Source organism: Petaurus breviceps, unplaced genomic scaffold, assembly GCF_028583685.1.
Source record: "Petaurus breviceps papuanus isolate PSGF00001 unplaced genomic scaffold, PetGlider_PUasm1.0 151, whole genome shotgun sequence".
NCBI classification, from domain to species: domain Eukaryota; kingdom Metazoa; phylum Chordata; class Mammalia; order Diprotodontia; family Petauridae; genus Petaurus; species Petaurus breviceps.
Window position 1 is genome coordinate 6,984,155 of NW_027185712.1, and position 14,326 is coordinate 6,998,480.

At 37.0% G+C, this 14,326-nt stretch overlaps 1 protein-coding gene and 1 pseudogene across 4 annotated transcripts in view; one reads left to right on the forward strand and one right to left on the reverse strand.

Moving 5' to 3' along the window:
- Nucleotides 1–14,326, reverse strand: part of PIK3C3 (phosphatidylinositol 3-kinase catalytic subunit type 3) — a 188,709-nt gene that overhangs the window by 118,661 nt on the left and 55,722 nt on the right. For all 4 annotated transcript variants that reach the window (XM_069075552.1, XM_069075536.1, XM_069075528.1 and 1 more), the window contains one exon: nt 82–187. In XM_069075552.1, coding sequence (XP_068931653.1) covers nt 82–187 — 106 coding nt within the window. The remainder of the gene's footprint in view (nt 1–81; nt 188–14,326) is intronic.
- Nucleotides 5,443–7,500, forward strand: LOC138151957 (ADP-ribosylation factor-like protein 1; annotated as a pseudogene).

The window sequence follows — 14,326 nt, forward strand, 5'->3', positions numbered from 1 at the left end:
AGGGATCAGAGAAGGCACATGGGAAAGCATTTCTTTGTTTTCTTATTTTCAAGCAAAGGCTCACTTTATTAAAAATGTTACCTTCAGTAATGCCTGACTGAATCTTCTCATTACATTCAGGTACATTTCATGTGTCTTTGGGTCTCTCTGTTGAGTATCTTGATCTTCACATTCCACTATAACATACCTTTAAAAGTAGATAAGAGTTTCTTATTGTCTAAAACCAAAATGAAGCTGATTTAACTCATATAGCACAAGTAAGAAAACGGGCACTTAGCAAACCTTAGAGAGTAATATAATTGTCAGCTACTCGTACCACCATTAACATCATAATTTATATATACCTGTCTTTTTTCTCAAACATACAAAGCCAATATGACAGACATAACAAAGAAAAAGCTAAATCTCCAAATCAGGAAAAATTGATCTCAAGTTCTACCTCTTACACATCCCAACAGTGGGAGCCAGGACAAGTTATTAAACTTCTCAGTGCCCCAAGCAATTTTTTTAAGAGTTGGAGAGTAGTTGTCCAGCTGTATGACTAAGAGTCCTTCTCTTCTAATACTGCTCCCCCACACTTGAAGTACCTCATAACAATGAAATCAGAATATTTTAAAACAACGAAATCAAATGTGAAAAAATAAGAAAAAACTAAGAATACTCTTTTTATTGATGAAAAATTAATTCAGTGACATAAACACTTTTTGTTAAGAAGTACTCTGATAGCAATACCTTAGATTTGTGTAACATGCTTTATGAAAGCAGGGCATACCAATCACTTTATCTGAAATTCATAACAGTTCAGCAAGTAGGAGGACAAGGACGATCCGACCCATCTTACAGAACAAAGTGAAAATAAAAGGTTAGTGACTTGCACGGAGTAACAAAGACACTGGAGGGAGAGGTAGGACTAGAATCCATAATCTTCTCATTCAAAACTCTGAGCAATATAACTCTTTTGTACTGTTTTTTAATGAAAGGATAACATTGGATTCTGTTGTTTTAGATAATACATGTAAAGTTTTTCCTTATAATCAGTCAAAATCTCCCACACTACAATATCCCACTACTACTCTTAAGTTTTATCTTCTGAGATCTAGATGCCCAAATATCATCCCTTTCCCACATAGTTTTAGATTCATAAAATATGTCATCATGTCTCTCATGTAGTCTCTTCTCCAAGCTAAATACCTCCCAGTTCATTCAAGTGAGTTTTCATTTGGAACCAGAACTTAATCAAATGTGCCAAAGGTGATCTAACCACAACAGACTGTATGTACTCTATTACTATGAACTCTCATTCTAGAAGCACATAAAGGCATAGGCCTTTATTAATGCTGTCTAAAACAATTTAACTTTTGTGTTTACCATTTGATGCTTGTCATAATGAACTTGCAGACTACTACAACTCCTAGTTTTTTTTCACACTATTGTTTAGCATTTCCTGCCCCCTAAAACTTAAGCAGTTGAATTTTTAAATTTGAATATATGGTTTTATGTTTATCTCTATTAAATTTAACCTTTTTTTTTTGGCCCATATGCTAAACTCTCAAAGTCTTTTGGGATCCTAATTTTGACATCAAACATCTTGGCTATAACTTTCAGCTGTGTGTGATACTCAAATTTGATAGCCTGGCAACCAAGTCATTGTTTAAAAATGATGAATAAAACAAAACCTGGGCAAAATGCCTGGAGCACACCATTAAGAGCCTCCCCCAAAAATGACATCAATCTACTAATCACCATTCTTTAGAGCCAGTCATCCAATGCATTGTGAACTCACTTAAATGTATTATTATGCAGTCCTTATCTCTCCATCTTGCCCACAAATCTGTCATGACAAACTCTGTCAAATGCCTTGCTGACACGCTTTAACTATAGTGCTCCCTGATCTACCAGCCTAACAACCCTGTCAAAAAGAATAATGAAATTAGCCTAATGTGACCTCTTCTTGATGATCAAAAATTAGCTCTTAATGATAACTCTCTCCTTTCTAAACACTCATAAAGCATCCTTCTAATAATATATTTTAGAATTTTGTGAGAAAAAAAATATAAAGGAGTCTATATGAGAAATAAAAGATTTTGCACTTTGTAATTACATTCTCTTCACTCAACCAGTTTCATCTTTCTAATACAGTTAATTCTCAAGTTTTTCTGGACTTCAGTGAACTGCAGTTCTAGATTTGGGGGTGGGTTTTTTGGGTCTGGACGTGATTAGATCCACATAGGCAGCTCCCTAGTGAACAAACTGTCTAACAATGCAGCCTATTATGTAGTCTACAACTTACTGGGGCATGGAACAACTAGTTAAGTGACTTGTGGGTGGGGGGGGAGAGAAAGAGATGGAGAGACAGGGAGAGAGAGGGGACCAAGGGGGAGAGAGAGAATAAGTGTGTGTATGGGTTTATGAGAGGCAGGACTTGAAAGCAGAACCATCTTGATTCAGAAACATGGCTTTTTATCCAATTCTCCAAGATATCTATAGGAGAATAGGAACTTCTATATAACTTAATAAATGCTGAATGTTGGATACCTTGTTTATGCTCCCTCTATTTTTATGAACTATAATTCTATAAACAAAATATTTACTTATTAATTTTCCAAGTTAACAGTCAACAAGCATTTATTACTATGTGCCAAGAACTATGCTGGGGACACAAAGAAAGACAAATCACTGTTCCTAAACTAAAGGAGCTGATTTCAGATGGAGAGATGACATGTAAATTAATTATGTACACATAAATTGAATACATTGTAAATGGAAGAAATTCTAATAGAGTAAGCCCTAGCAGCCAGACAAACTGGAAAGAACCCCAAAAGAAGGTGGGATTTGATCTGAGACTAGAACAGCCAGTACAAATGTATGGAGTCAGAAGACTACAGTGTCCTATATGAGGAACAGCCAGGAAAACAGTGTCACTAGATTGCAGGGCCCATGGAGGGGAGTAAAGTATAAGAAGACTGGAAAATTACAAAGGGGTTGGGTTGTGAAAGGATTTAGATAGGATTTCTATTTTGTTTTGAATATACTGATCTTGGAGGTAGAAGGGAGCCAGTAGGGACTAATAGGAAGGAAGGTGACATGGTCAAACTGCATGTAAGGAAAATAATTTTGGTAGTTTAGTGAAAAACGAAACTGAGTGAGAGAACCTTGAGGAAGGGAGATTGTTAAAAGGCTACTGCAATAGTCTAGGAGAGAAGTGATGAAGGCCTGAACCAGGGCAGCAGGTGTGAGTTGAATACCAGATATGTCATGCATATAGTAAAGAAAATTTGATGACAAACTGCATGTGGGGTTACTGGGAAAGACCACAAAACTGTATGCCTGGGTGACCTAAAGAATAGTGGTGGCCTTGACAATAATAGAAAAGTGAGGAAGTTGTGAAGGTTTAGGAGGAAAGCAAAAGAGTTATTTTAGATATGGTGAATCTGAGATACTTCCAGGATCCAATTTAAGAAGTCCAAAAGGCAATTGGAAGTGAGAAAATCAAGCCTGGGAAAGAGATTAAGGTTATATACATAGATCTAGGAATCATCTGTGTAGAGGTGGCAAATAAAGTCTGTGAGAACTGAAAGTTTACCAAGGCAGATATGATAGAAGGTAAAGAAGAGACTTGGGGACAATGACACTTAAGGAGTGTGACTTGAATGAAGTTCTCACAAAGACTGAGTAATAACAGTTGAAGAGATAGGAGAAGCAGGAGAGAGCAGTGTCAGAGAAATCTAGAGAGGAAAGTGCATACAGGAAAAATGAGTGATCAATAGTATGACGAGGGGAACCACTGTATCTGCAGAGGTCAAAAAGACTTCAGACTGGGGAAAAGCCATTAAATTTAGCAATCAGCAAATCACTAATTACTTTGGATAGCATTTCCAACTGCATGAGAATTGAGGGAAACAAAACATCAAGTGGTAGTGGGAACTAAATGAACTAGAGAGTTCATCTTTTGATGCAGTTCTGAAGCTAGCTCAGTTTCCTTTCCATTCAATTATGGGTCAAGTCCAATTTCTGTCTTGTGAGAAAACTTTATTCAGTTGTGGGAGTTGTGAGAAAATTTTATTGTATTGTTTGAACCTAGCCTCTGTGGCTGGGAAGCTGGGCCACTTCTACCTGCTGCTTAGAGATCCCTAAGGACTTGGGTTATGTTGACCAGAGACATAGTCAAATTCGAAGACTGATGCAAGGAGTTTTCTCACAATTATCCATCTCAAGAAACCCATATGTCTTATCTGAAAACAGACCCTGTAATGGTTAATAAGTTGTTGTTTCCATGTTCTTTTGATTGAATACAGACACTTGGGCAGTGGGACACCTTCTTTTGATTTCAGAGAATGACACCTAATTCACTCTACTCCTAACTTGGAAAGTCTCTAATCTTTCCTCCAATTAGAAGTCAAAAAGTCAAACTACCTAATTTTAAAGTCTATTAATCATTTTCTTTTAATTATTTATTCTCATTTGATTATTTTTAATGCATAAACATATGTTTCCCTCTGTATTCAGAGTCCACTGCCAAAGCTGAGGGGGTTGGTCTCAATTTTTTAGGCAACTGGCATGCACTGGTTAATAAATCAATATGCTCAGAAGCTTGAACCTTGTTACCTTAGGCATTTCATCTTTCACCCATGATCTAAGGCCACTTCCCAGACTTCAGCGAGTTTAGAAGCAAGAGTGAGAGAAGAGTGAAATGAAAAGAGTGTAAGAGGAAAATGAAGCCCCCTATTTTTCCCACTATGCCTCTCCCCATCATTTCTCAAAATTTTCTCTCCGTCTTCTATTACCTAGGCCCAATATACCCCAATATATTTTGGTGTTGGTCTTTCCTTTTCCAAGACCTGCTGGAGGCTACTATATTTTTCTAGCAAGGTACTGGAGAACCCAGTCATTTCTGAAACTTCAGAAGAGGACTTTAAGGTAGAAGATTAGTGATCACTTGCATACAGTCCTTTATGATTTACAAAGTGTTTTGCAGGCATTTTTTAATGTGGTCTCCACAATATCCCTACAAGGCTAGTAGGTCAGGAATAATTATTAATGCCATTTTACAGAGGAAGTTGAGACCCCAGAAGGATAAATCACCTAGCCAAAAGCATACTTCTTACCTAAGTTGATTAGAACAATTTTCAACTAATCACATACTATAACTCGCCCCATACTATTATGTACAAAAGTTAATTTTTCCCTTCTAGTCTTGCTGATCACAGTCCTTGCTTTGTCTCACTAAACATTCTTCCCTTCCCTTTTCAAATCTTCAACTCTCACTAAAAAGCCGATTCTCAAAATATTCCTTCCTGATATAGTCCATCCTATTTTTGAACACCTCTAAATTATGAAATCCCTCTCAAATTTTGAATTCTTTTTGAACACCTTTCAAATTATTCTCTAATATCTCACAGGCTATCATATAAAAGAAAGATCAGGCTATAGAGAAAAGACTAGTATCAACAGGTTGAAGTTAATGGGAGTCAAACCAACTTTATATAAGAAAATTAATGCTGAGCTGAACAAGTGAGAATTGGTAGGGGTCTCAGAGGAAATCTAGACCAATTTATTCATGAAAAGAATCTCCACTAAACCTACCCAACAAGTGATATTTTAGCTTTAAGAGTGTATATGTGTGTATGTGAGGTGAAGGAGGGACTTACTATTTCTCAAGGCAGTCAGTTCTATTTTTGGACAGCTGGAATCATGATGACGTTTTTCTTGAGAACACATCTAAAGTGACCTTTTGGCAACATTACTCTTTCCTCTGAAACCACAGAGGAAAAATCTAATCCCACTTCCACATGCGAGCACTTCAAATACTTCAAGTGAGGCATCATGTCCCCTTGCGTCTTCTCTTCTCCAGGTGAAACATGCCTAATCATTTCAAAAAATCTCTTCATACAATATGGACTCAAGTCCCTCTTGCCACTCATGCTGCCATCTTCTAGACACTTTTCAACTTATCACTATTTGGCCTTTCTCCCCACCCCTGCTTCTGCCAGGAGTCTGACATGGAAGTCGCTGCTGCAAAGGCCGCTCTACTGGGGCCGGGGAGCCCGAGGAGGCCGATCGGCCGCGGCAGTGCTAAGGACCAAGAAGACGTTGTAGGACTCGGGGGCCGCGCACCAAGCAGCGGGGAGCCGGCGCAACCATGGGTGGCTTTTTCTCAACTATTTTTTCCAGTCTGTTTGGAACTCGGGAGATGAGAATGTTAATTTTGGGATTAGATGGAGCTGGAAAAACAACGATTTTGTACAGATTACAAGTTGGAGTATTTGTTACTACTATTCCCACCATTGGTTTCAATGTTGAGACGGTAACATACAAAAACCTTAAATTTCAAGTCTGGGATTTAGGAGGACAGACAAGTATCAGGCCATACTGACGATGTTATTATTCAAACACAGATGCAGTCACTTATGTCGTAGACAGCTGTGATCGAGACCGCATTGGAGCTTCCAAGTCAGAGTTAGTTGCCATGTTGGAGGAAGAAGAGCTAAGGAAAGCGATTTTAGTGGTGTTTGCAAACAAACAGGACATGGAACAGGCCATGACCCCTACAGAGATGGCAAATTTACTCGGGCTTCCTGCCTTGAAAGACTGAAAATGGCAGATTTTCAAGACATCTGCAACTAAAGGCACTGGCCTTGATGAGGCAATGGAATGGCAAGTATCACTTTGCTTGCACAAGTTTTACTGTTGTGATGATGGCACTAGTGATGTGCTCCTTCTTTCTGGCCTGGTCGCCTCTGATTGGAAGTTTGCATCCTAAGAAATGTGGCCTTCCCTCACAGAGGAATTCTACACTAATTGGCCCACAGAGATTGAACCCCTAATTTAACCTCCAAGACTTCCTGACTAGTAATGCAAGATTGTGGGATTTTGCAACTGGGAAGGGGGAGCCAAGCCACCCCTTTTCGTTTTACAGGCAAGGATACTGGCTTTTGCATTCCCCAAATGCTGTGACCAGGGTTCTATTGAATGTGCTGAGGGATTTCAAATGTACACTAATAGAATACTAGATTGCAAAGATCTGTGCTCTCCAAGTCTGGTGAACACACATTTGAAGTTTATTCCACTAAAATGTATTCTCTTCTTATAGGTTAGTAGAAACATTGAAGAGCCGGCAATAGCCTCACACAAAGAAGGTGATATCAGGCATCCTTTCTGGAACAATCAAAAGAGCCACACACTACCACCAAACATTAATACAGTTTCTGGCATCTACTGGACTGAGTGAAACACTCATAATATTGAAAATAAAGTTTTTGTTCAAGGGATACCTTATCTTGATTGAACCAACTGAATGTCTATTCTGTATTATATAATCTTTTCTTGTTTTCTGTTTTGTCAAGGTAGAATCTGTTCATTTGCATAGAATTTCTAGCCAGGTATGGCCCTTTTGAAAAATGCATCCTTGTTGGAATTAAAATTTAATTTTGAAGATAGTGGCTGTAGTTTGTTTGTTGTAAACACTAATAAATATCGTAACTGTCACTGTAAAAAAAAAAATCACTATTTGGGAACCATATATGCTCAAAACTGAAAACAGTACTACTGCTAGGTGGTACAATGGATAGAGCACCAGGCCTGGAGGCAGGAAGACATGAGTTCTAAACACATCGGAATCTATTTCTGTCTAATTCCATATGCTTCCATCTTTTCCATAAAAATACTGCAATATTTTATCAAAAGTTTTCCTAAAATCTACATTCCAAGAAATCTCCTCATCTACTATTTAGTAATCCTGAGAAAGGTAAGTCTGTCACAATCTATTCTTGATGGATCCTTGTTGGCTCTTTCTAATTACCATTTCCCTTTCAAGAAGTTTTCTGGGGTGGCTAGGTGGAGCAGTGAATAGAGCACCGGCCCTGGAGTCAGGAGGACCTGAGTTCAAATCCGGCCTCAGACACTTAACACTTACTAGCCACGTGACCTTGGGCAAGTCACTTAACCCCAACTGCCCTCCAAAAAAAAAAGTCTTCAAATCATTTCTTTAATAAATCAATTCTAGAATTTTCTCAGAAATGGAAGTCAAACTCAAAGGCCTATAATTCACAGACTTTTTTTTCCGCTGTCCTATTTTAAGTAACAAAACCATGTTTGTCCTGGAGTCTAGTCACTTTTTTTTCAACTATCATTGATAAAACACGTGCACGTAGACACACGCACATGGGCACACCCTTACTATGCCACCGACAGCTGCTCAGCAATCACACCTGCCGCTTCTTTTAAGACTCACAGGTGAATGCGGTTAGTTCCACACGGGCCGCATGACACTCTCTTACCATCTCTGTACTTATCTGGAATATCATTTTTGTTTTGTCATTTTCAGCAGATATATCTTCTTCCTTTGCAGAGAAAAACCCCCAAATATTAATTGAGTAGTTCTCCCTTCTCTGTGGTCAGTTATGTTTGTCTTATTCTTTCTTTGATTCTGCTTTTTCTCCTAACATAGGCAAAGGGGGGATAGGGAAACTTTTTGTTGTCCTTAGCCTCCCTTGCCAATCCTAGCCCATTCTGAGCTTTAGTACTGTTGAAACTGTTTTTAAAGGAACACGCTACATTTATATCAATTTTCTGTTAGCAGGACTTGCTTCCATTTTTCTGTACATTTCTTTTTTTAAAAATATGAGTTAGTTGATGAATTCTCTATGTATCTTTAGGCAAATCCTGTTGTTCAGCCTCATTAAAACTATTTTCATTTTTTTCCTTAAAATTTCCTTCTTGAGTACTTCTCATCCCTCCCTACATTCCATGGAATCCTATCTTTTCCTGTGTACTCTCTGAAATCTGTTTTTTTTTTTTTAATCTAGAGTAGATTTCAGAATATGCCCAGATTTTTTTCTCTTCTATTACAAACTCCAGGATGGAGTGATCAATTCTCCTCAGGATTCTCATCATTTCCAAGCCAGCAAACAGTCCCTCTCTTTTAATTAAGAATCAGACCCAGACTCCTTTCTTGGTCCCTTTACCTTTAGATGAACTAAATTATCTCTAGGACAAGTAAAGAAGTTATTATTAGTTGCTTCCAGAAAAGTGAATTTTAAAAGGCACCTGGATACCTGAAGTCTGCCATTAATACTAGGTCAAACTTCACTAGCAGGTTTGTGATCTATTCTCAAACCCTTATCTATTTCCTCTTTCTGACTAGAGAGTCTACATTATATACCAATGAAAATGACCCTGTTCTGAGATGAGACATGTCCAGATGAGTCTAACTGACTCTAGGCCCAGTACTCTATGCACTCTACCACTTAGCTGCCTCAAGTCATATGTGTGTATGTATGCACATGTGTTTATGTACATACATACTTACATGTACATACATATATACATTTATGTATGTATATGTAAGTATATCTCCCTCAAGACTTAAAGAGTCATAACTGAAATATTCATAATTCAGAGTTCTCCGTGCACTCTAATAAGATACACACTGAAAATTTCTCCAAGGTAATCTCATGTTGGTTGTCAGTTGAAAAGAGCAACAAAGACAAAATTGATAGCAGTGTCTTCAGTGAGATTACATCAGCAGGCCACCAGTTCCCTGACAATTTGGTTTTGGGAGGTCAACACCCCACATTACCTTGAAAGGACTTATAAGTTATAGAAAGAGTGTCAAAATGTCTAAAGTTTACTTGAAATTTCAAGAAACTGAAAGGACTATAAAAACTGAAACCATTTATAACTCGATGTCTAACACCTTACAGATTGGGAACTATAACTCCCCTCTGTGGCTTTAAAAGGTTGACACTATTCATTCGAAAAGGATTGTATGGATAACTCTCTATCCTTAAAGATATCAGCTACAACAGAAACTTTAATTAAATTATTTGGAAGGAGCAATATATGAAAAAGAAAACATAAAATAATCTACAGGAAATAATACAATAGTCTAAAACATTTATTTTAAATAATTGAATATGCTATGTTTAATACAGGTATAATCCTATCTTTGTCAATTATCTACAATCTATTGCAAAAAAAAACACAGCAATTTTGAACCAAATTAAAATTATTAGCCAAATTATTACATGTAACAATGGTCTAGTTTGTATCAAAGGCAATAACCTAACATCAAAAGAATAAAAAATTATTTACTATTGCTAAGGAATACCTATTATACTGATTTTAAACAGCAAAAAAAATCATTCTTTAGCAAATAGCTAATCATGATTCATATTCTCTATTGCTAGAAGAGGGATTTGTAACCTTTTGTATATCAAGAGACCTTTCTTGGGGCAGCTAAGTGGTTCAGTGAATAGAATACTGGCCCTGGAGTCAGAAGGACTCCAGTTCAAAACCAGCCTCAGACACTTAACACTTACTAGCTGTGTGACCTTGGGCAAGTCAATTAACCCTAACTGCCCTGCCTTCCCCCTCCAAACCCTCCCCCAAAAAATTTTAAAAAGAAGAAAAAGTTGGAATCATTTCATTTTAGGGGTGGCCAGGAGGACCCGAGTTCAGACACTAACATTTATTAGTCATGTGACCTTGGGCAAGTCACTTAACCCCAACTGCCCTGCCTTTCCCCCTCTAAAAAGCAAAAAAAAAAAAAAAAAGAAGAGAGACCTCTCTGATAGGTTCTTTGACACACCTGTCTGGGGTCTGGTAGGGCTTATGGATCCTTGAACTTATTCTTAGAATTATAATCAGTATTATTTTTGGAATAATAATATATTTAACTGCATAAAATCCATATTACCCGAAAATCAATTATATCGAAAGACAGTTAACAAAAGTCAAAAAGTTCACTGAATCCCACTTATGAATTCTTGTGTTGGAATAAATCAGAAATTTACAGAAAAATATAAAATCAATTTGATAGAGTATATACAAAACTTTTAGGTGAGGCTTTGTCTGTTTTAATCAATGTAGAGGAAAAAAAATACCATTTTGAAACAAGAAACTTTCAGTAATTTTTTGGAGACTACACAATCCATGAATTTTCCAACTGTTTCTGTATGCTTTCAGATTGAATGGAAAGCTCTCCATGCTTCAGATAAAAAATGGAAGAGTCATACAGCTTAAAGATTATTGTAGAGGATGCTTCTGCTAATTTCTGACTGACATTCAATGAAAAGGTACTTAATTTCAAAAAACATCATGTAATCTGTATAAGAAAAAACATGTAAAATTAAGTTGTAATAAAGTGCTACAAGGCCTGAATAGAGGTTTATATTCTTATAAAATTTAAGACTGATATTAAGTCAGAAAGGACAGCTGATACAAAAGAGGACAGAATCAGGATGCATAAAGGATCAAGACAATTAGAATTCTGTATCACATCCATTTTAATACTTTAGTACTTCCAACATAGTAAGTAGCATGTTCCAACATTAGAAAGTGCAGATCTTGCAAGAGAGAAGTTTGGTTACTAAATCATAACTCTGGTAAAGAAAGAATGAGAAACTTTTTTGCTATGACTGGAAGTATAAAAAAAAATTACTCAATGACTACAAATGGAAAGCAAATTAATTTAATCTGCGCTTTTTTGGTAAGAGATGTGACAAACTGAACATAAACACAAAATGTGCTCTAATACAGTACTGTGGCTTGCTTGAGTAAATGGAATAGAAATAAAGATGCAGAAAAGAACAAAGGAAGATAGGCAGAGGAGCAAGAAGGGTAAAAAGGGACAGATTACTTTAGGGGGTATAGAGAAAACAGAGAATGCATAAGAATGGAAAAGAAGACATTAAGAAGTAAATAAAACAGGAGCAGGAAAATAGATTTCTGGCAAATTCTAGCAAATAAATATCAAATGATTCTCTGTACTATACCAGTGTTTCCTCCATCCTGTCTTTCTTTATTCTCTTCTCTCTCTCTCTCTCTCTCTCTCTCTCTCTCTCTCTCTCTCTCTCTTTCTCTCTCTCTCTCCATATCAAAACTTACTCCTAAAAAAATTTCTCATATCCAATTTCTTGTGAATTTAAACTACCATATTCTGTTTCAAAGTGTTATTTGAAGTTCAAGTTCTCAAACTATGGAATGCTACTTCTGAAAGGAATTTTACTATCGATAAGTAGAATGAGTTTGAAGAGTTTAAGGAGAAAGTCTATTCAGCACTCCTAAATCTAGACACTTGATCATAAATCATAGAATATACCTGCAAAACACATATTGGTGCTTTTATTAGTTAAGAAAATAGACAAAACAAAGGTTAGATTTTCTGGATGACAAATGATGCAGCATTCAGAGAGGCTTAGCTAAAATTGACATTTAGTCCTGTACTCCAGACAGTAACCCCACTTAGAGAAAACTAACATTTACCTTGAGAAAAAAAAAGAAAGAAATAAACAGCTCCACAAAATCCTAAAAGACCTCCACTGGGGTGTCAAGGGAAAGAGAGATTGAAAAAGGGAAAGGAAAAACAGGAAAACTGTATAGTAAAAAATTTAAAATAAAACACGATTTATATTCAGTTGTATACTGTGCTAGAATAATTTGCCACAGCTTTTAAATTAGAGACAGTACTGGAAATTGGTAATCTGAGATCTAAACCTACATCTGCCACTAATTTACTATTTAATCATGGGCAAATCATTTTATCTCCAAGACCTCAGTGTTTTTTTTAATCTTTTCTTTTTTCAAACGCTTTATTAACTTCTGATTTACCTCATTCATTTCCGCCAGATTTTAAGTTACAAATTTTCTCCCTGGTTTTCCCCTACCCACCACCCCAAAATAGCAGTCCCACAGGATATCCCCTCCTCCAATTTGCTCTCTCCAATATCTTCTCCCATACCCCTTTTGACTTTTCCAGTGGATCTCTATGCCCCAATGCCTGTATATCTTATTTCCCAATTACATGTAAAATAGTATTAATAATATGAGTATTGGATTTTAAAACTTTGAATTCCAGATTTATTCCCTTCCTCCCTTGTCTCCCACCCTTAGTGGGAAGATAAGCAGTTCAGTATAGGTTGTACATGTGTAGCTAAATGCAAAACAATAACATAGTAGATATATTGTAAAAGACTGACTATATTTCCCTCCCTCCTATCCCACCTCCCACTTGTTCTAGTCTCTATTTTGATCCCATCCCTTTTCAAAAGTGGTTGCTCCCAACTTCCTTCCCCTCAAGCCTGCCCTCCCTTCCATCATCCCCCCTCTCATCCCCTTCCCCCTCTACTCTCTTGGAGGGTGAGATACCCTATTTAGTGTGTATTTCATTCCCTCTTCAAGCAAAATTCAATGGGAATAAGGTTGACCCATTCCCTTTTGCTTTCCTATTCTTCCCCTCCATTGTAGCCATTTTCCCTTGCCTCTTCTGTATGAGATAGTTTACCCCAATCTGTCTCTCCCCATTTCCTCTCATTATACTCCTCTCTCACCTCTTAATTTCACCTTTTAAGTATCATCCCTTCCTATTAAATTGGTCCTGTGCCCTCTATCTATGTATACCTGCAAACATATATACACACAGTCACATATGTATTCATATGCCCATATACCCTCATATATAGATATATTTCTATTCTCTTCAACTACTGAGAAAAGTTTCATCAGTTACAATTATTGTTTTTCCATGTAGGAATGTTAATAGTTCAACTTTGATAAGTTTCTAATGATTTCTTTTCCCTGTTTACCTTCTCATGCTTCTCTTGCTTCTTGCATCCGAATGTCAAATTTTCTATTCAACTCTGGTGTTTTCAGCAAGAATGCTTGAAAGTCCTCTATTCCACTGAATAACCATATTTTCCCCTGAAAAATGATACTCAGTTTTGCTGGGTAGGTGACTCCTGGATTTAATCCCAGCTCCTTTGACCTCCGGAATATCATATTCCAAGCGATCCGGGGTTATCCTGATTGTGTTTCCACAATATTCAAATTGTTTCTTCCTGGCTGCTTGTAATACTCTCTCGTTAATCTGGGAATTCCGGAACCTGGCTATAATATTCCTAGGAGTTTTCTTTTTGGGATCTTTTTCAGGAGGTGATCGGTGGATTCTTTCAACCTCGATTTTGCCGTCTGGTTCTAAAACATCAGGGCAGTTTTCTTTGAGAACTTCCTGGAGGATGATTTCTAGGTTCTTACTTTGATCTTGGCTTCCAGGTACTCCAAAAATTTTTAAATTATATCTCTCCTGGATCTATTTTCCAGGTCAGTGGTTTTTCCCATAAGATATTTCACATTACCTTCTATTCTTTCATTTGTTTGGATATGTTTAACAGCATCTTGATTTCTCATAAAGTCATTAGCTTCCATTTGCTCCAATCTAATTCTGAAGCAATGATTCTCCTCATTGAGCTTTTGTGATTCTTTTTCCATCTGGCAAATTTGGCTTTTTAAGGCATTCTTCTCCTCATTGCCTGTTTGAGCCTCTTTTGCC